The sequence below is a fragment of the Rhinopithecus bieti genome, unplaced genomic scaffold, assembly GCF_001698545.2.
Source record: "Rhinopithecus bieti isolate Rb0 unplaced genomic scaffold, ASM169854v2 scaffold_5019, whole genome shotgun sequence".
Classification (NCBI taxonomy): Eukaryota; Metazoa; Chordata; class Mammalia; order Primates; family Cercopithecidae; genus Rhinopithecus; species Rhinopithecus bieti.
In genome coordinates, this window is record NW_016804585.1 from 743435 (window position 1) to 765741 (window position 22307).

Here is a 22307-nt window from a genome sequence, read left to right on the forward strand (position 1 = left end):
TTTTTTTTCTTGAGATGGAGTCTCACTCTGTTGCCCAGGCTGGAGTGCAGTGGCGTGATCTCAGCTCACTGCAACCCCTGCCTCCCAGGGTTAAGCAATTCTCCTGCCTCAGCCTCCCAAGTAGCTAGGATTACAGGCATGGGCCACCAAGCCCAACTAATTTTTGTATTTTTTTTTAGTAGAGACGGGGTTTCACCATGTTGACCAGGCTGGTCTTGAACTGCTGACCTCAAGTGATCTGCCCACATCGGCCTTCCAAAGTGCTGGGATTACAGGCGTGAGCCACTGCACCTGGTGGACCTTGAATATTCTTAAGCATGAAAACTCCTTATTCAACAAACATTTACTGGCCAGGTGTGGTGGCTCATGCCGGTAATCCCTGCACTTTGGGAGGCCTAGGTGGGTGGATCACCTAAGGTCAGGTGTTCGAGACCAGCCTGACCAATATGGTGAAACCCTGCCTTTACTAAAAATACAAAAAAAATTAACCAGGCATGGTGGTGTATGCCTGTAATTGCAGCTACTCGGAAGGCTGAGATAGAATTGCTTGAACCCGGGAGGCAGAGATTGCAGTGAACCGAGATCATACCACTGCACTCCAGCCTGGGTGACAGAGCAAGACTCCGTCTCAAAAAACAAAAAACAACAAAAAAAGCATTTACTAATGGCCTATTTTATATACTGCTAAGCCTGGGCTGTTCCTGCTCATGACTGCCAAATGAACACCAGACATTTAGGTACCTGAATACTTGTCATTTTGGGGCAAAATAACCAGCTTATTCTTTTGCTCCAGAATGTGTTCAAATTAGATTTTATTCAAGTGTCAATATATTTTATAATGTTTTCTTCCCTATCTAATAGGAAATCCCCATTTGGAAGTACAGAAAGAAAGACTCCTGTTAAAAAGCTGGCTCCTGAATTTTCAAAAGTCAAAACAAAAACTCCTAAGCACTCTCCTATTAAAGAGGAACCCTGTGGTTCCTTATCTGAAACTGTTTGTAAACGTGAATTGAGGAGCCAAGAAACCCCAGAAAAGCCCCGGTCTTCAGTGGACACCCCACCAAGACTCTCCACTCCCCAAAAGGGACCCAGCACCCATCCCAAGGAGAAAGCCTTCTCAAGTGAGATAGAAGATTTGCCGTACCTTTCCACCACAGAAATGTATTTGTGTCGTTGGCACCAGCCTCCCCCATCACCGTTACCATTACGGGAATCCTCTCCAAAGAAGGAGGAGACTGTAGCAAGTAAGGCATAGAGAACACTTGCTCTTATACCCTAGTGGTGGCGGTCAAGCTAACAAGTGTGAAAATGCCTTTGGCATTTTTAAAAAAGTGCAATCAATAAAGCAGAGTTCTGTCAAGAATGAGTAAGTTAACAGCCAGAGACAGACACTGTGCAGGCATTGCAAATAGATGGAATTACAGCAAAATGTGCTCAATGTATTTGCCTGCTTACAACACTGGGAGATGTGTTTGCCAGTAAGTTGCTCATCACAAGAGCACCAGACTTGGGGGTGTAATCTCCGGCAACTTGCATGCCCTCTGAAAGAAGGGTTTTCTGTGCTGTGAAATGCATAGAACTATACTTTGCCATGCACGACTGTTCCTGCAATTGATATTGTGTGAAATCTGGGAGGGTGGTCTTTGGGTGTTCTCAGGGGCCAATGGTAATTTTTGGGTTGGGGAGCCAGCTTGGGGTGGGGAATTTTCACCTGGGCCTCCGCTCTTTAACTATATAAACATTTATCTGTATATCTATGTCCCTGTCTGGGGGGCAGGAGGAATCTGCCAAAGACCAACAGTCTTACTTTATCTTACTATACTTCACAAAGGTTCTAAAATGTGAAGAGTTTACTTGGATTGCAGTAGCCCATTGGTTGTTCATATATTTAAATAAAATGGTCTACAAACTATTTTTCAAACAATAAGGACTATCTTGGGATATCTGAGCTGCTTGGGGAGGGTGTGGGGTGTGGGACCTTGGTCTTCATTCCCTTTTTTTTCCTTTATGGCTTCCACACAGAGATGCTCCCCTATCTTCTACATCAACCAGTAACTGGAATGTGCCTTCAATCATGTAATATTAGTCTATGTCAGTCACTGCGGTTACTCTGGGGTCATGGTTGGGGAGGCCTTCCAGGATAGAGCCGCAGTCCCAAGTTTCTACCACTGTGTCTTGCCTAGCAGGATGGGGATAGAAATCCATTCCAGTGAGACAAGAGCGTTCTCCAGGCTTTGTTTGGCTGTTTTGGTGACAAAATTAAGTGGGAAAGCTAGATTAGTCATCTTAATGATCTAACGTCTATTAGGCCTCACACTTGAGTACATTAGATCAGGATCCTGATCTAGGTTCAGATTTTTGTTGGTTCAGTCAGTTGAACAGGTTCTTCCTTAATGGTTAACCTTTTTTGCTGCCATGGCAATGCTGTGTAACAACTTAAGAGAAACGTGAAGCAACTTCCCATCCGGGATTGGGTAATGGCTTGGTCCAGAGCTGTTCTGTGTGACTGGCTATTTTTGAAAATCCTGTCTTCCCTAGTACAGACAATTTCAAACACCTCTGAGATTGTGGGCATAGTGAAACAAAAGAATCTAATTGGGGAGATCCCAGCCCCTTGAGGAGCCTGAGTTGTGAATAAACATGTGAATCCTTATTCTTGATGCCCCTATCTCAAGAGGAAGGCTCAATGGCTTGTTCTAGGGGAGCCAAAGTCTTTGTGCATGTTGTTCAGGCTGGACCAGCAAGGTAGTTTGTTTGGAGGGAGGAGGGAGCTGTTTAAGAAGACTACTTATGTAAGTTTTGAGAACACTGATCTTTTATTTGAAAAATAGGGTCAACTTTTACTCACCTGCCATGTTCTGAGTTTAAGGTTTGATATCCTTGGCCATCAACTGTTGCAGGGAAACCACCCTAAATAATGAAGAAAAGAAGTCGTCTCAGTGTAAAAAAAAAAGTGGTGGGCTTATTTTCTTTTCTTTTGTCTGTTGTTCCCTCTTCCCCTCCCCCAGAGAGAAATTCTCAAAAGAACAACTCAAAAAACAAAATGGCTTCCTAGTGAGAACTTCAGTGATGATCCTTTCCTCCATTTGGGGTATGGGCTTTTTTTCTTTTTACACTGAGATTATTCTTCTTTCCTGCATTATTTAGGGTGTCTGATGCCATCAAGTGTTGCAGGAGAAACTTCAGTCTTGGCTGGTGAGTAGAATAGGAATTGTGCTGGCTGGGCCTGGGGTGGGGGTTGGTGGGATGGTGGATGGTTGGGAGCTGCATTCCCCATCCACTGGATGTGGGAGAGTGAGATTTCTTGGTGTATGATTGATTACACTACTATAGACTTCAAAATGACAACAAATTTCAGTTGTTTTTCAGGAACTGCTATAGCATCCATTATATGAATTGTCAGGTATTGGTTTAGGGTTTTTGTGATCCTGAGTTTGGCAGACTGCAATGGCATTTTAGGTACTTTTATACCATAGCAAGGACACTGAATATGGCTTCAGGGAGGCCATAGAATGGATTCCTATCACTTGGTAACTTTGTCTCATCTGGGGAGAGACCTCTTATCCTAGTGAATAGTTGTGCGACTTTGGATTTAAGGGTGGTTCCACCCCTCCTCCCTTTCTTTTTCTCTCTTTTTTTTTTTTCAGTTCCTTCTTGGAGGGACCACTCAGTAGAGCCTCTAAGGGACCCAAATCCTTCAGACCTTTTGGAGGTAGGTAACCAACAGCAGTCAATTGAAGAGAGTGAGAGAGTAAATAGAACATGAGGGTATAACTTGAAAATGTCATAGTACTATGGATGAATTAAATAGAATTTTAAGGCCAGACAGAAACTTGAGAAATTATCTGGTCCAGCTCCTTCATTTTATAGATTAAAAAACAGGTCCAGAGTAGTTAAGTGATTGATTAAAAAAATAAGTAGCTAGGTAGTGTTCAAAATAGATTTTATGCTAAGTAGAAAAGTTAGGGCTGGGCTCGGTGGCTCATGCCTATAATCCCAGCACTTTGGGAGGCTGAGGCAGGTGGATCACCTGAGGTCAGGAGTTAGAGATCAGCCTGGCCAATGTGGCGAAACCCTGTCTCTACTAAAAATACAAAAATTAGACAGGCTTTGTGGTGCACGCCTGTAATCCCAGCTACTCGGGAAGCTGAGACAGGGAGAATTGCTTGAACCTGGGAGGTGGAGGTTGCAGTGAGCCAAGGTCGCACCACTGCACTCCAGCGTGGGTGACAGAGTGAGACTCCATCAAAAAAAAAAAAAAAAAAAAAGCAAGCATGTACCCCTCAGCCATAAAATTGTATATTCTAAGCTCATTTGATTCTTAAAGTTTTGATTATTTTAAGGTCAGATTCCTACAAAGTATGGAGGCGAGGAGACTTTATGGCAGTCTGGGGGTTTTAGTTTGATGTGGTGTTTACCTTGGAAAGTTATGGAAATGATTGTGAAATTTGGAGATTCTAAAAGGGTGTGGATGGGGAAAGGAGTATGTGTTTCGTTGATTCTGTTACCAGGAAGTTCCCATACTATCCATGGAACCCACAGACTCAGGTAGAACCGGAAGGTGAAAGATGTTAACATTCCTGGAAGCTGGAAATTAGTTAGTATATGTGTGTAACTAATACATGGTGATAAATAGCTTATCAGCTGCTTTTCTTTACATAGAACCTGGATGACAGTGTGTTTTCAAAGCGGCATGCAAAACTGGAGCTGGATGAGAAGAGAAGGAAAAGGTGAGGCCAGAGATGCCCATCCTGGAAACAACTGAGCCCTAGGACCTAGGACAGAGGATCAGGGCACCTGACCTCCCTCTTTCATGCTGTGGAGAATCTTGGAGCACCTAACACTCTTACATTACTGGCTTCCCAGTTGGTTGAATATCTTAGTTGGAAATGGTTTCCAACTAAGTAGGAAAACATGTTTGGCCTCTTTTTGTGTATGACCTTCCTCAGTTCTACTTTCTGTGGAACACCAACACATGATCTAGACAGTAGGCTTAAAACAGCACTCCTTTAACCAGGCAGGCATTTCTCTTTACCCTGTCTAGAGGAGTCAGCAGGAGTCCTCCTAGCATCTGGATTGTGTGAGTTGTTTTTATAGAGCAGGTTTTGGGTCAACAGTAATGTTGGGTTTGTTTGTTTTGTTTGGTTTGTTTTTCCCAGATGGGATATTCAGAGGATCAGGGAACAAAGAATTTTACAGCGACTGCAGCTCAGAATGTATAAAAAGAAAGGAATTCAGGAATCTGAGCCTGAGGTTACCTCATTTTTCCCTGAGCCAGATGATGGTAAGTTGTGTCCATCTAAAAGAATAGGTTTTTCAAAGGAGGAGGAGGGTGCAAGGCTCCAGGGTACAACTTGCTCTGAATGAATTAAGTGTATTTTGGAGCAGATATAACTTCTAGACATTTCCCATCTATATCACTAATAAGCTCCTGTTTGACTTTCTCCCATAGTTGAAAGTTTGATGATTACCCCCTTCTTGCCTGTTGTAGCATTTGGACGACCATTACCAAAATTAACTCCACAGTAAGTATATGTTTTTTTCCTCCCCTTCCAGGTAACTTACACATCCCTCTCAGACTTCATGGAAGCCTAGATATGAGGTAGAACCAGGTGGCTTAGGGATAGCCATGGGTCTTTGACATAAATGAGGCTACCTGGGCAACTAGCTTTTGTAATAAGATTCCCAAGCCAATAATTAGAAGGATTGCTTTTTGAGATAGAAGTAGATGATTCCATCACTTTAATGGTACACAGTTGTTCTGGCTTTGAGGCAGGAAAGACACTCCAAACTAGTCAGAGATAGGGACATAGTAACATTTTTGTAGTTGCTATCGTGTCCACACTGAATCCTGTCTAGTCTTGTAAGTTGATTTCTTCATCCTCTTTTGCCAGGAATTTTGAGCTACCCTGGTTGGATGAGCGTAGCCGATGCAGGTTGGAGATCCAGAAGAAGCAAACACCTCACCGGACGTGTAGGAAATAGCTGTGCTGGCAAGAACGTTGTCTTCAGATAGTTGTAGCATGCCATTCCAGAGAGTGGCAGAGACCTGTATATGTGACCTTTGTCCTCACATATGTTATCACTCGCTGATAATACCCTTTCATACTCCCTTGACTTTGTTTTCATCACTCTGATTTCACAAAAACTCTTCCATTCGGCTAATTGTGAGTTATGGAGGGTGATTGGGATTTCTTTTCCCTTTTTTGGGAAATGGGCTCTCAAGCTAAAGCTATAGGCTGGCAGATTCAGAAGTTTCAGGGGTCTGTTTCTATACATTTGCCTATGTTAAAGGGGTAAAAGGGCTCTCTTCATTAGACATGTGGAAGATGAAGCAACCCCTTCCTTTAGAACTGTGCCTGCATGGCACTCTTCTCACCCTGGTACACCCTCCTTATAGTGGGTATAGTGATTTTTAACCCTAAAACAAAACAAACAACCTCACCATGAGCTTTAGGACCAGATGAGGAATGACAAGTGAAGCGATGAAGCAAGCCATCTTCACAGAGTAGAAAAGACATCAGAGAGTTGGTAGATAACTGTGTGAAGATAGTTGTTCTCTTGAAACTATTCTGTGATACAGTCATGTGGAAAGGGATGTTTGGCTGTGATTGTTTTCTCAGTTAATGGGTAACTGAATTTCTTTACCCCTCAAAAAACAAAATATTTGGAAAAGAAAGTGGGGATGGTTAGTTTCAGAACAAGTTGCAGCTGTAAACAAAAGCAGTTAGCATTTGAGATGGCATGCCAAAACCTGTATAGATGTCCTTGTATCACATCACTTCTCAAGTATTCCTTCATTGGGCTTCGTCCTTTTAGCTGGGCTCTTGGTGGTGGGATAGAGACTTAGGGAGGGTAGAGGGAGAGTGTGGAAATAGGTGCTTCCTTTGGCTGGCAAATGTCTACATCTTGAAACAAACAGATGTACCTAATGAGCTTCTCCATTCACTTTGTAAAAATAAGATTTGTATGTGTACCATCTTGGTCCTCTCCCCTCCCCCATTTTGTTGAAATATCAGGATAGCACTCCCAGGCCACTTTGGTCTCAGTGTAAGATCCCTATTAACTATCTGAAAGGAAAATAGAGCCAAGACCTCTGGTCTCAAATATATAGGAATTGCCTTTCTTTAGTCTTCAGGACTATTGTGTGAAAACAAGTAGGGGTCTAATCTCCTAGAAGGTAGGGGCTTTTATCCTTAAAGAGAATATGTCCCCAGATTATTAGCACTTTTAGAGGAGAAGCCAAGGTATGTAGGGTGTGTGGCTGGCCCATCAGTGGAGCACAAGAGAGAATGGGATACCATTGTGGGAAGAGAAGAAAAGTTCCTCAGGGGCCTCCCACTGCTAAAGCTTTTTGTGAGATGTTGATCTGTGCTTCCTGGATTTGACTTTTAAAGGAATTATTCTGGCAGCACATGTATTCTTGGATGATCTTGCTGCTCTTATTTCTCCTTTTGTGTGTGTGTGTGTGTGGCTATGGGTTTTCATTTGTAACTCCATCTGCTTAGGAGAGTGGGCTCTCTATAAGGGAACCTGCTGTAAACTTCATTGCAGCAAGGATGTAGAGAGAAATAGGACTTAATTCCACTAGGGGCTCTCATCTCACACCTTAAGGAGAAGGAGATTTCTAGAAAAATTGGGCCAGATTTTCTTTGTTCTCCATCATTTTAATGTGGCAGGATGTTCAGTTTTTCTTACTCTTACCTATGTTATATTTCTTCGTAACGTGTCCAAAAAGAAAAAAGACGCAATCAGTGTCTCTTAACTTTGTTCTTTGATCCCTCTCAGTTTCTTCTTGATTTCAGCATGTGTCGGATTCCTAATTTTGGATATGAGTTAGCAAATTTAACCATTATGTTTGTGCCCTACCCAGGGGACTCCCCAGTTTCTGACTTGAAGTAGACTGAGAAGAATCCACGAGGTGCTATTTGGCCAGACTTAAGTAGATTCTATTTCCTTGGTTCTCCCTCTCCCTGAGGACCTCTTATTTTATTGTCCCCTCTTCTAGGTTAATTCTCCTTTGATTTGACTTTGTTGAGAAGGAGGTTGGAGAGTAGATTAGCAAAGTTCCAAGTGCAAAATTACAGTGTGTTAGAGTGTGGGGGGAAAATTAGTCTTATTTTTCCCTACATGGGATACAACACTGTGAATTCAATCTTCAACTGAAGGCCCTGCAGTTCTCCTAAAACATAGTTGTTTGTTTTTCTTTAACAAAGTTTAAGCTAGTGTTAATAAATTAAAAAAAAATTGCTTGTCTGTCTACTTCAGCTTTGTTTTATGCCCATTTCATATTGTTGTCTGTGTTGTAATTCATAACTTTTGATACCATTTTGATGTGTAAAATTGGTTGTCTTGTAAATATCTTATAAAGAGTTCAATTGTAAATAAACTATTGTGGCTGTTAATTTTTGAATTTCTGCTTCAATTTATTATATTTATTGGCAAACATTAAACAATTCTGCTTGTATATTTGAAACACTGGAAAAAGAAATCCATTTCCACAATATAAAAGAATAACACATTATTTTCCCCTTTATATAAGATACTCACTTTCATTTGTATATAAGTAGAATGTATTTCATCCTTCTCAATTGTCCAGTGTGCTTCCTTAAGTATAATCAGCAACTTGACTGGGCGCAGTGGCTCACGCCTGTAATCCCAACACTTTGGAGGCTGAGGTGGGCAGATCACTTGTGGTCAGAGGTTCAAGACCAGCCTGGCCAACACAGTAAAACATGGTAAAACCTCATCTACTAAAAATACAAAAATTATCCAGGTGTGGTGGCATGCACCTGTTATCCCAGTTACTTGGGAGGCTGAGGCAGGAAAATCTCTTGAACCTGGGAAGTGGAAGTTGCAGTAAGCCAAGATCAACCTACTACACTCCAGCCTGGGCGACAGCGAGACTCCATCTCAAAACAAAACAAAACAAAAAAGGACTGGTCCAAAAAAAAAAAAAGGGGGGGGGGCTGTGCATGGTGGCTCACATTTGTAACCCCAGCACTTTGGGAGGCTTAGGCGGGTAGATCACCTGAGGTCAGAAGTTCGAAACCAGCCTGGCCAACATGGTGAAACCCCGTCTCTACCAAAAAGACAATAAATTAGCCAGGTGTGGTGGCAGGCACCTGTAATCCCAGCTACTTGGGAGGCTGAAGCACCAGAATTGCTTGAACCCAGGAGGGGCAGAGGTTGCGGTGAACCAAGATCATGCCATTGCACTCCAGCCTGGGTGGCAGAGGGAGACTCCAACTCAAAAAAAGAAAAGTATAATTAGCAACTTCAGACCCGAGATTATAGGATACTTGGTCCCTGGTGTCTAAATTAACAAAATCTTATGGTTGGAAAGACCTTAGAGGTCATCTATTGTGACCCCTGATACATGATTTACCCTTGATAACATTCCAGATGAGCAAATTCCAGCTTCTGCTTCCACACTTTGTTTTTTAACATACATTTTTCCCCCTAAGTGTTTGAAAATTCTTGCTTGTTGACAAAAATCTAACTTCTTGTAACTTAAACCCATTGGTTTTTGCTTTGCCTTCTAGGATAATGAAAAAAAGATCAATCCCTCCTTTTCTTCATAGTCCCTAGTTAAAGATTGCTGTGGCTCGAGGCGGGGCACGGTGGCTCACGCCTGTAATCCCAGCACTTTGGGAGGCCCAGGTGGGCGGATCACAAGGTCAAGAGATCGAGACCATCCTGGCTAACACGGTGAAACCCCGTCTCTACTAAAAATACAAAAAAATTAGCCGGGCGTGGTGGGCGGGCGCTGGTAGTCCCAGCTACTCGGGAGGCTGAGGCAGGAGAATGGCATGAACCCCGGGGGGGTGGGGGGGAGCTTGCAGTGAGCGGAGATCACGCCAAAGCACTCCAAGCCTGGGTGACAGAGCGAGACTCTGTCTCAGAAAAACAACAACAACAACAACAAAACAGGCCGGGCGCGGTGGCTCAAGCCTGTAATCCCAGCACTTTGGGAGGCTGAGACGGGCAGATCACGAGGTCAGGAGATCAAGACCATCCTGGCTAACACGGTGAAACCCCGTCTCTACTAAAAAATACAAAAAACTAGCCGGGCGAGGTGGCGGGCGCCTGTAGTCCCAGCGACTCAGGAGGTTGAGGCAGGAGAATGGCGTAAACCCGGGAGGCGGAGCTTGCAGTGAGCTGAAATCCGGTCACGGCACTCCAGCCTGGGCGACAGAGCGAGACTCTGTCTCAAAAAAAAAAAAAAAATTAAATTGGACCCAGACCAAACAACTGAAGGACAAAGTGGCAGACTATCACTTTCCTTATTTAGACACTAAACTTGGCAGTCTTATTTGCACCAGTTTAGCTTATGATCGATAAGATCCTCCAGGTCTTTAACACTTATTAAATCATATTTTTGAACTCAGGCAGTTGGCTTTTGGAGCTGGACTTATAAGTCGTCAGGTTTGGCCACTTGTCTAATTAGCTGAGATCGTTTGAATTTTGTGTTTTTTTTTTTGAGACGGAGTCTCACTGTCGCCCAGGCTGGAGTGCAGTGGCGCGATCTCGGCTCACTGCAAGCTCCGCCTCCCGGATTCACGCCACTCTGCCTCAGCCTCGCAAGTACCTGGGACTACAGGCGCCCGCCATCTCGCCCGGCTAGTTTTTTGTATTTTTTAGTAGAGACGGAGTTTCACCGTGTTAGCCAGGATGGTCTCGATCTCCTGACCTCGTGATCTGCCCGTCTCGGCCTCCCAAAGTGCTGGGATTACAGGCGTGAGTCACCGCAACCGGCCTCGAATTTTCATTTAATCGCTGAAGGCATTCATAATTACTTCCAGTTTCATGTTGTCTATAAATTTGATAAACATCAGGATCTTTAACCACATTATTTATAAAAATTCTACTCAGGAAAGGCTGCACGTGGTGGCTCACTCCTGTAATCCCAGCACTTTGGGAAGCCGAGGCGGGCAGATCATGAGGTCAGGAGACCGACACCATCCTGGCTAACACGGTGAAACCCCGTCTCTACTAAAATTACAAAAAATTAGCCGGGCGTGGTGGCGGGCGCCTGTAGTCCCAGCTACTCCGGAGGCTGAGGCAGAATGACGCGAACCCGGGAGGCGGAGCTTGCAGTGAGGCGAAATCGCGCCACCGCACTCCAGCCTGGGCGACTGAGCGAGACTCCGTCTCAAAAAAAAAAAAAAACTTTTTTTTTTTTTTACTCAGGAAAGAATCCTATGCCATAGTGGCCTTTGTTTGATACATACATTATTAGCGTGCACTCCTGTAGGTGCACTAAAAACTTAGCTCATGCACTTTGTATATCCTTATAATGGTACAAAGAAAATACATTGATTCTTTTCATTGGTGACAAATGCCTTGCCAAAATCAAAGAATTTCCATAAACCTTAAGGAGGAAATAATGTCAGGATTTTGAATCAACATCCGTTTCTACTGACCATTTATTTTTAAATAGGTTCTAAAATCCTCGAAAGGGCAGTAGCTCATGCCTGTAATCCCAGCACTTTGGAAGGCTGAGACGAGAGGATCGATTGAGCCCAGCCAGGAGACAAGCCTGAGCAAGAGCGAGACCCCATCTCTACAAAAAATAGAAAAATTAGCTGGGTGTGGTAGTGTGTAACGGTTGTCCCAACTACGAAGGAGGCTGAGGCAGGGAGGTCACCTGTGCCCGGGAGGTCAAAGCTGCAGTGAGCCGTGATCGTGCCACTGCACTCCAGCCTGCGCAAGAGTGAGACCCTGCCTCAAAACAAAACAAAACAAAACCGGTAACACTGGCATCATACCAGCCTGCACTGTGGGACAGGTGATGGCTGGGGTGGGAAGAAACGTGAAGAGGAAATGAGAACACAGAGAAAACGCTGCAACAAGAAGTCCTCTGGCTTCACTGCAGACAATTGGTTTCTCCTTCGCCCGTTATCTTAAAAACCGGGCTGGTGTAGCAAATCTGACGCAGCACTACGGCTTTTAAGATTTACCTTGATTCGTGATATTACCAAGCAAAGGAATGCAGTAAATTGACCTGCTTCAAACGTAGGTAGAACTGAGAAACGGAAACAGAAAACCATGAAACAGCCCCAGTGTTGCAGTGAAGCTGTGACAGGTCGACGCCTTCCACTCGGGAAGCCCAAGATGGCCGGGCCAGGAACCCGGGAGGCAGCTGAAGTCTCAATTCCCCTCACCCTAGGCCTGCCCAAGAGATGTCAGAAGCCGCGCCACGCCCCCTTACATCACCGATAGACTTAATCCGCTTCGGACGGAAACTTGTCGCAGGCCTAGGCCCCGCCCCGTGTCCCGCCCACCCCAAGCGGGATGGCCGAGCGCCGCACGCGCAGCACGCCGGGATTAGCTATCGAGCCTCCCAGCAGCCTCTGGGACGGGCGCGGTGCGTAAGTAGCTCGCCGGCGGTGGCCGTTCTCCGTAAGATGGCGGATCGGCGGCGGCAGCGCGCTTCGCAAGACACCGAGGACGAGGAATCTGGTGCTTCGGGCTCAGACAGCGGCGGCTCTCCGTTGCGGGGCGGCGGGAGCTGCAGCGGTAGCGCCGGAGGCGGCGGCAGCGGCTCTCTGCCTTCACAGCGCGGAGGCCGAATCGGGGCCCTTCATCTGCGGCGGGTGGAGAGCGGGGGCGCCAAGAGCGCTGAGGAGTCGGAGTGTGTGAGTGCGCGCAGGCGGGCCGGGGTGGGGTGGGGACCGGGCGGCGAGCCTGCCGGGGGCGGGGTGTAGGTGATGCTCGGTGTCTGGGAGTTGATAGTAGATACTGGGACTTTTTTTGTTGTTTTTACGAGAAAAGGGGAGTTATCCCAATGCGAGTTTGCATCCGGAGTTCTAAGGGAAGAAGAAGGATTGGGGGTTTCTGGGAGGATGACAGAGCCGCTGGGGATGGAAAGCGGATGTTTATTCAGAAATCAGGGCTGGAGGGAAGGAGACCAGACCTGCCTTGGCTACTACTTATTAAAGACCAGACCTGCCTTGGCTACTGCTTGCCTCCCTCTCCGACCATTTTGTGCTGAGTCTTCAGCTCTTCACCCACATTTCTTTATTGGGCTCCCCACCTCTGGAAATCACAAAACTAACCCATGTCTTCTACTTTCTTTCAGGAGAGTGAAGATGGCATTGAAGGTGATGGTGAGTAGCATCTTTTACCCCATTAGGACAACAGTTTTTTTTTTAACATGAACTCAGAAAATCTATTTCCCACTGTCGACATTCTCACACACTGTCACGGATTTAGGGCCACAGAGTGGCTTTTTGTAGCATAGTGGTTAAGAGCATAGGTTTTAGCAGTGTAGTCTTGTGCAAGTTACTCTCTGAGTCTGTTTCTCCTTCTGTAAGTGGGGACTATAATTTTATCCACGTTGTAGGTTGATGTCAGAATTAAATGAGACTCTTAGTCTGACCTATAATAAGCAGCCAAAAAATGTTTCTGGGTTTCTGTTTTTCCACATATTTCTGTTTTATTTCAGCTGTTCTCTCGGATTATGAAAGTGCAGAAGACTCGGAAGTGAGTATGACAGGTTTTTTCCTATGGTACAGATCAGAAATGCTTTTAGAAACGTGTACACACCTTCGTTGCAAACGTACCATGACCTCCGTGTTTATCCTCTTGTGTATTCTTCATTTATGCTTCTGAGAAAGTGTTACAGAATGTCTTGTTCTCTTTAGACCTAGGGAAAACTTGGGGCATGCCGTCTCAAGCCACAGTTGTTACACCGTTAGTTGGCTTCTCTTCCTGTCTGAAGAATATAAGGTTCTAAGTAAGAGAATGAGTACATCTTGAAGTCGTCTGAAAGATGTTTGACAGTTTTATGCAGTGTAGGTTGAGAAGCCAGCCAGTTGGATATTTTTTTCCGTGGATTTTTTTTTCCAAATCTATCTGAAGACTTTGAAAGGGTAGGATTCTGAATGTTTTGTGCCAAGAGCATCCATCATTTTATAGGTGGGGATTTCTCTGTTTCTAGGAGAAAGTTTCCTGTCTTTTGGATAAACTACTAGAGATGGCATCAGAATAAATGTTTGTTTTCTGGGTTGTTGAGTGGAGTCCTGAGTTCTGGTAATGGGATTATATACAGGGGGAATTGGATAGTGGATCAAAGATTTTGTCTATAAATTTTTAGAACCGTTACTACATTTTAGAATCTGTTAAGCCCTTGAAGATGAAACAGTGAACATTATAACAAAATTCCTATCTTTAGAGATCTTACAACTTAATAAGGAAGTCAGACAAACATTCCAGCAATTGTACCACTTGCTGATAGGGGATAGCGCTGGGATAGGACTAAGTAGGGTGTTACAGCTGGGCACTGAATCCATCTTAGTCAGGAAAGATTAAGAGTTGACTGGGTAGAATGTGTTCTAGGCAGGGGGAACAACCGTTAAGAAAGCCCACAGGGGCCAGGAGCAGTGGCTCATGCCTGTAATCGCAGCACTTTGGAAGAGTGAGGCAAGCGGATCACTTGAGGCCAGGAGTTTGAGACCAGCCTGGCCAACATGGTGAAAACCCATCTCTACTAAAAAATAACAAAAAATTAGTTGGGTGTGGTGATGTATGCCTGTAATTCCAGCTACTCGGGAGGCTGAGACACGAAAATTGTTTGACCCCAGGAGATGGAGGTGGCAGTGAGCTGAAATCATGCCACTGCACTCCTACCTGGGTGACGGAGTGAGACTGTCTTAAAAAGTAAATACATTAAAAAAAAGAAGAGGCCGGGCACTGTGGCTCACGCCTGTGATCCCAGCACTTTGGGAGGCCGAGGTGGGCGTATCGCAAGGTGAGGAGATCGAGACCATCCTGGCTAACACGGTGAAACCCCGTCTCTACTAAAAATACAAAAAATTAGCCAAGCATGGTGGCGGGCGCCTTGTAGTCCCACCTACTCGGGAGGCTGAGGCAAGAGAATGGCGTGAACCCGGAAGGCGGAGCTTGCAGTGAGCTGAGATCCCACCATTGCACTCCAGCCTGGGTGACAGAGCGAGACTCCGTCTGAAAAAAAAAAAAAAAAAAACCCATAGGGGCACAAAAAAATAATAATACTTAGGATGAATAAGATCTAAACCCAGCGCAATGGCTCACACCTGTAATCCCAGCACTGTGGGAGGCCAAGGTGGGGCAGTCACTTGAGGCCACGAGGTCAGGACCAGCCTGGCCAACATGGCAAAACTCCATCTTTACTAAAAATACAAAAATTAGCAGGTCGTGGTCACGCATGCCCGTAATTCCAACTACTCAAGTGGCTGAGGCAGGAGAATCCCTTGAGGCTGGGAGGTGGAGGTGGCAGGGAGCCATAATCAACACCACTGTAATCCAGCCCGGGCAACAGAGCAAAACTCTGTCTCCAAAAAATTAAAAAAATAAAAAAGAATGACTAAGATCTAGAATTTCGTATTTGCAAAATGGTGACTACAGTCAACAGTAACTTACTGTATATTTAAAAATAACTATTGGCTGGGTGTGGTGGCTCAAGCCTGTAATCCCAGCACTTTGGGAGGCCGAGGTGGGTGGATCACGAAGTCAATAGATCGAGACCACCCTGGCCAACATGGTGAAATCCTGTCTTTACCAAAAATACAAAAATTAGCCGGTTGTGGTGGCGCGCGCCTGTGGTCCCAGCTACTCAGGAGGCTGAGGCAGGAGAATCGCTTGAATCTGGGAGGCAGAGGTTGCAGTGAGCCGAGATCACGCCACTGCGCTCCAGGCTGGTGACAGGGCAAGACTCCATCTCAAAAAAAAATAAGTGTCAATAAAAGAATGTAATGAGGTACCGGGCGGGTGGTGGCTCAAGGCCTGCTAATTCCCAGCCACTCTTGGGGAGGCCCGGGAGACGGGGGCGGTCATGAGGTCAGGAGATCGAGACCATCCTGCGCTACAATACGGTGAACCCTCGATCTCTTACTAAAAATACAAAACAACAGGTCCGGGCGACGAGGGCGGGCGCCTGTGCTCCAGCCTACCGGGAGGGCTGAGACAGGAGAATGGCCGTGAACCCGGGAAGGCGGAGCTTTTGCAGTGGAGCTGAGATGCCCGCCATGCCTCCAAGCCTGGGCAGGCAGAGCAGACTCCGTCTCAAAAAAAAAAAAAAAAAAAAGAATGTAATTGAATTGTTTGTAACAAAGGATAAGTGCTTGAGGTGATCCATACCCCATTTACCCTTAACATGATTATTACACATTGTATACCAAAAAAAAAAATCTCATGGGCTGGGTGCAGTGGCTCACACCTGTAATCCCAGCACTTTGGGAGGCTGAGGCGGGTGGATCACCTGCGGTCAGGAGTTCAAGACCAGCCTGGCCAACATGGCAAAACCCTATCTCTACTGAAAATAAGAAAAATTAGCTAGGCGTGGTGGCGGGCGCCTGTAATCCCAGTGACCCAGGAGGCTGAGGCAGGAGAATTACTTGAACCCAAAGGTGGAGGTTGCAGTGAGCCAAGGTGGTGCCATTGCACTCCAGCCTGGGCAACAAGAGCGAAACTCTGTCTCAAAAAAAAAAAAAAAAACTCATGTACTGCATAAATATATATACCTACTAGGTACTCACAAAAATTAAAAACTTTCTTTTCTTTTTTTGTTTGAGATGGAGTCTTGCTCTGTAACCCAGACAGGAGTCCAGTGGCGTGATCTCGGCTCACTGCAACCTTCGCCTCCCAGGTTCAAGCAATTTTCCTGTCTCAGCCTCCTGAGTAGCTGGGATTACAGGTGCACACCACCACACCCGGCTAACTTTTGTATTTGTAGTAGAGACGGGGTTTCACCATGTTGGCCAGGCTGGTCATGAACTCGACCTCAGGTGATCTGCCCACATCAGCTTCCCAAAGTACCAGGATTATAGGTGTGAGCCACTGTGCCTAGCCGTCTTTTTTTTTTTTTTTTTTAAAGAGGCAGTGTCTCACTCTGTTGCCCAGTCACCCAGGCTGGAGTGCAGTTGTGGGATCACAGCTCACTACAGCCCCCAATTGCTGGGTTCAAACAGTCCTCCTACCTTGACCTCCCAAAGTGCTGAGATTACAAGCATGAGCCGGCATGCCCAGCCAAAAAAAATAAAATTTTTTTTCCTTTTTGAGACAGAGTGTCACTCTCTTGCCCAGACTGGAGTGCAATGGCTTGATCTCAGCTCACTGCAACCTCTGCCTCCCAGATTCAAGCCATTCTCCTGCCTCAGTCTCCCAAGTAGCTGGGATTATAGGTGCATGCCACCACACCCGCCTGATTTTTGTGTTTTTAGGAGAGACGGAGTTTCACCATGTTGGTCAGGCTGGTCTCGAACTCCTCACCTCAGGTGACCCGCCCGCCTTGGCCTCCCAAGGTGCTGGGATTACAGGCATGAGTCACCATGCCCCCCAATTTTTTTTTTTTTTTTTTTAGATGGAGTCTCGCTCTGTAGCCAGGCTGGAGTGCAGTGGCGCAATCTTGGCTCACTGGAGCCTCCGGCTCCTGGGTTCAAGTGATTCTCCTGCTTCAGCGCCGGCTCCTGGGTTCAAGTGATTCTCCTGCTTCAGCGTCCTGAGTAGCTGGGACTACAGGTGTGCGCCACCACGCTCAGCTAATTTTTGTATTTTTAGGAGAGATAGGGTTCCACCATGTTGGCTAGGATGGTCTCCATCTCTTGACCTCGTGATTCATCCACCTGGGCCTCCCAAAGTGCTGGGATTACAGGCATGAGCTACTGCGCCTGGCCCAAAATTTTTTTTAAAAAGAGAGAAAGCCCAGATAGAGAAAATAGCGTTTGGGAACTTGGGAGTAGTTAGGTGTGACTGGAGCTTTGTTGGTACAGGATAGGTATTAGAAATAAAGACAAATTGGTGAGCGGAGGCCACCAATTGGTGAGGTGAGATGATTGCTTGAGCTTGGGAGGTGGAGGTTGCAGTGAATCAAGATTGTACCACTGCACTCCAGCCTGGGTAACAGAATAAGACCCTGTCTCAAAAAAATAAAAAATAAAAAGTGATGTGATTGGATTTCTTTATTTTTTTAAATTTTATTTACTTTTTTTTTTTTTTCTGAGATGGAGTCTCACACTGTCACATGCCCAGGCTGGAGTGCAGTGGTACGATCTCGGCTCACTGCAGCCTCCACCTCCCAGGTACAAGCGATTCTCCTGCCTCAGCCTCCCAGGTAGCCAGGTAGCTGGGACTACAGATGCACGCCACCACACCCAGCTAATTTTTTTTTAATTTTTAGTAGAGATGAGGTTTCACCATGTTGGCCAGGCTGGTCTCGAACTCCTGACCTCAAGTGATACACCTCTCTTGGTCTTTCAGAGTGCTGGGATTACAAGCATGAGCCACTATGCTTTGTCTGACTTAAATTTTAAAGAAGTGTTTTGCAGATCCAGAGAACACTTGCATCAGAAAATCCAACTGGCCATTCTCTACTGAAACAGACTCTTGGGAGGGGCATTGTGGACTCAGACATTTATGTATTAAAGAATATCCCAGGTTGATGCTCTGTACTGTAAAATTTGAGGATTCTTTTACAGCAGTTATTTTGTCTGCAATGAAGAGGAACAAGATCAGAGACAGAAAAGCTAGTTAAGAAAGCTATTGTAGGTATCTACTTAAGTACTTAGTGTGGCATGGAGTAGAGTTGTGATATTGAAAATAGAAGTGGACAGAATTCAGAGTTACAAGTGGTTTTGGGATGGAGAATATTTGCAGTACAGCTGCTTTTTGATTCATGGCATAGTTATATCCCATCCTGGTAAACCCATCATAAGTTCAAGACAACTTCTTGGCTAACTTGGAGCAGCAGCTCTCTGTTGCTATCTAGCGTCTCAAGGAGTATGATTCCTTTTTTTTTCTTTTTTTTTGAGACAGAGTCTCACTCTGTCTTGCTCTGTCTGCAGTGACGTGATCTCAGCTCGCTGCAACCTCCGCCGCCCGGGTTCAAGCGATTCTCGTGCATCAGCCTCCCGAGTAGCTGGGACTACAGGTATCCGTCACCATGTCCGGCTAATTTTTTTGTATTTTTAGTAGAGACGGGGTTTCACCGTGTTAGCCAGGATGGTCTCGATTTGCTGACCTCGTGATCCGCCTGCCTCGGCCTCCCAAAGTGCTGGGATTACAGGCGTGAGCCACCGCGCCCGGCCTTTCCTTTTTTTTTTTTTGAGACGGAGTCTTGCTCTGTTGCCCAGGCTAAAGTGAAGTGGCGCGATCTCTGCTCACTGCAAGCTCCACCCCCTGGGTTCAAGCCATTCTTCTGCCTCAGCCTCCCAAGTAGCTGGGACTACAGGTGCCCGCCACCACGTCTGGCTGATTTTTTTGTATTTTTAGTAGAGACAGGGTTTCACTGTGTTTGCCAGGATGGTCTCGATCGCCTGACTTCATACAGTCTGCCCTCCTCGGCCTCCCAAAGTGTTGGGATGACAGGCGTGAGCCACTGTATCTGGCCATCTTTTTTATTTTTAAAAAAATATTTTGAATAGAGATGGGTTCTCTCTATGTTTTGCAGTCTGGTCTTGAACTCCTGGGCTCAAGGGATCCTCCCACCTTAGCCTCCCAAAGTTCTGGGATTACATGTGTGGTGAGCCACTGCACCCAGCTGAGAAGTACAATTTCTACTGAATGTTTATGGCTTTCACACCACCATAAAGTCACAATTATAAGTTGAACCATCATACATCAGGACTGTCTGTAGTCACTAGAGATTGGAAACGCTGGAAAAACTGACAGGCAGTATGGAGTGTTCAATGAGTTTTGGGGATTGTGAATTTATAACAGCTTACCATTCTATATGTAAAGGAGTTTGGATGTTATCCTAATGGCAAGGAAAGAAGTACCATTGAAGGCTTAAATGTGGAGGATGAATTGTGGGTGAGGCACAGAGGAAGACTAGGGGCAGAAGAGCTGTTTAGAGGTTGTTAGGATAGTCCATGGAGCATGACGATGGTGTCCTAAAGAAGATTCATACTTGTGGGAATGGCAAGATGTGGACAGATGAGAGAGAGATTCTAGTGTTACTAACAACCCCTTCGTTGATTGAATGTGGAAGCTGAATTAAGGAGTCAAAGGAGGCCAGGCACCATGGCTCATGTCTATAATCACAGCATGTTGGGAGGCTGAGGCAGGTAGATTGCTTGAGCCTAGGAGCCTGAGACCCACCTGGGCAACATGGAAAAATCCCGTCTCTACAAAAGAAAAGTAGGAAAAAAAAATTATCCGGTCTTGCTGGCGCAGGCCTGTGGTCCCAGCTACTGAGGAGGTTCAGGCAGGAGGATCATCCGAGCCCAGGGAGGTCAGAGCTGTAGAATTGTGATCACTCCACAGCACTCCAGCCTGGACAACAAAGTGAGACCCTGACTCAGAAAAAGAAAAAGGAGTCAAAGGAATGTGCAGGTTGATGAACTGTTAAGGAAGGGACAGCAGGAGAAGAATTCTGGAAGGACAGTGGTGGGTTAGGTTTTGGATGTTTTGAGATTGAGAAGGTGTGGGACTTTCAGGTGGTGATATCTGGTAATAGCTTTTGATTCGTAATTGCTCATACCTTTCTGAGTTTTCATTTCATTTTTGAGTTTTTCCAATTCTGATTGATGTTCTTTCATGCCTTATATGATTTTCTTAATGTCTTTTTAGCTCATTTTGAAATAGAAGTTGCGATTTTGATATAATATGTGGATGTCTTTCTGGCATGCTTTCATTGTCTGTAGGAATGCTATTATTTTTTCTTATTTTAACTTTATATGGGATTTAACTTCTATATTTTCTGTTCATTTTCATATAACGTTAGTTTTCCTGGTCTTTTAGAAGGAAGCATGATTTAGAGTAACTTCTTCTAACTTCACAGAGCTCCTTCTTCTGTTGTTTTTCTGTGATGGTGAGAAATATGGTGACTTGCTTTCTGAGATTTGTTGCTTTTGTTCCCTTTCCCAGCTTGTTCTGGACCATCCCTGTCCTACTGAATTTGGTTCTGCTCTCAACAGTTTCTCTTCTAGGAACTCCCTTCTAGGGCAGTGTAGGGCTCTGTCCCTAGAAGGGAGCCCTGGCAGCCAGGTCAGCTTTATCCCTTGAGACCCTTTTTTTTTTTTTTGAGATGGAGTCTCACTGTGTCGCCCAGGCTGGAGTGCAGTGGCGCAATCTCAGCTCACCGCAACCTCTGTCTCCCGGGTTTAAGCAATTTTCCTGCCTTAGCCTCCGCAGTAGCTGGGTCCTTGTGTGCCACCATGCCCAGCTAATTTTTGTATTTTTAGTAGAGATGAGGTTTCACCATGTTTTCCTGGCTGGTCTCAAACTCCTGACTCAGATGATCCACCCACCTCAGCCTCCCAAAGTGCTGGGATTACAGGTGTGAACCACCGTGTCCAGCCGGACTTTTTGACCACAGGGCCCTTACAGTCTCACTTGGTACAACCCTTGCTAGTTGTGTGTTTTTTTTTTTTTTTAAGACGCCAGACTGGAGTTCAGTGGCATGATCTCTGCTGACTGCAACCTCCACCTCCCGGGTTCAAGTGATTCTCCTGCCTCAGCCTCCCAAGTAGCTGGGATTATAGGCACACGCCACCACACCCAGCTAATTTTTGTATTTTTTTAGTAGAGACGGGGTTTCACCATGTTGGCCAGAATGGTCTCGAACTTCTGACCTCATGATTTACCCACCTCAGCCTCCCAAAGTGATGGGATTACAGGCATGAGCCACCGCGCCTGGCCCCCTTACTAGTTTTAAAGTATAGTTCTCAGTTTTCACAGTTGTACTTTCCCTTGATTACCTGTTGATTATTTCAGTGTTCTCCTGTTCTCAGGTCCATTTGCTTTCTCTGCTTTCTCCTGCGTAGACACCAATACTGTACAGGTCCTATAGCTGTTGGTGCTTTGTTATGCACTTACATTTTGGGTCTTGGGGGATACCTGGTAACTTAGCTTGTTGCAGTGTTGTCTGAAGGTTTTGGTTTCTTTTTTATTTTTTGAGACAGAGTCTTGCTGTCACCCAGGCTGGAGTGCAATGGCTCACTGCAGTCTTTGCCTCCCAGGTTCAAGCTATTCTCATATCTTAGCCTCCTACGTAGCTGGGATTACAGGTGCGTGCCACCATGCCTGGCTAATTTTTGTATTTTTAGTAGAGACGTGGTTTTACCATGTTGGCCAGGCTGGTCTCAAACTCCTGACTTCAGGTGATGCACCCACCTCGGCTTCCCAAAGTGTTGAGATTACGGACGTGAGCCACTATGCCTGGCCAAGGTTTTGGTTTGGATCTTGGTTTTGCTGTCCAGAGCTCTCACTCCATGTGGAGATTTGAAGACAGATAAAACTGTGCCACTGCCATTTTCTGAGAGTCTTCCAATAATTTTTTTTTTTTTTTTTGAAATGGGACTCCTTATTTTGCCTAAGCTGGGCTT

At 45.5% G+C, this 22307-nt stretch overlaps 2 protein-coding genes across 3 annotated transcripts in view; both read left to right on the forward strand.

The window, feature by feature from the left end:
- MSL1 (MSL complex subunit 1) overlaps positions 1-8405 on the forward strand; it is a 15035-nt gene extending 6630 nt beyond the window's left edge. Inside the window, exons 3-9 of one of the 2 annotated variants that reach the window (XM_017869283.1) lie at positions 862-1244; positions 3148-3195; positions 3648-3712; positions 4663-4730; positions 5160-5284; positions 5453-5525; positions 5895-8405. In XM_017869283.1, the coding sequence (XP_017724772.1) occupies positions 862-1244; positions 3148-3195; positions 3648-3712; positions 4663-4730; positions 5160-5284; positions 5453-5525; positions 5895-5985 (853 nt within the window). In that variant the 3' untranslated portion in view covers positions 5986-8405. The remainder of the gene's footprint in view (positions 1-861; positions 1245-3147; positions 3196-3647; positions 3713-4662; positions 4731-5159; positions 5285-5452; positions 5526-5894) is intronic. The other variant, XM_017869284.1, reaches the window with a different exon arrangement.
- A 3882-nt stretch (positions 8406-12287) lies between these two features.
- The window catches only part of CASC3 (CASC3 exon junction complex subunit), a 35256-nt gene continuing 25236 nt past the window's right edge, over positions 12288-22307 (forward strand). Inside the window, exons 1-3 of the mRNA XM_017869285.1 lie at positions 12288-12641; positions 13085-13112; positions 13451-13488. Of these exons, the coding sequence (XP_017724774.1) occupies positions 12411-12641; positions 13085-13112; positions 13451-13488 (297 nt within the window). The 5' untranslated portion in view covers positions 12288-12410. The remainder of the gene's footprint in view (positions 12642-13084; positions 13113-13450; positions 13489-22307) is intronic.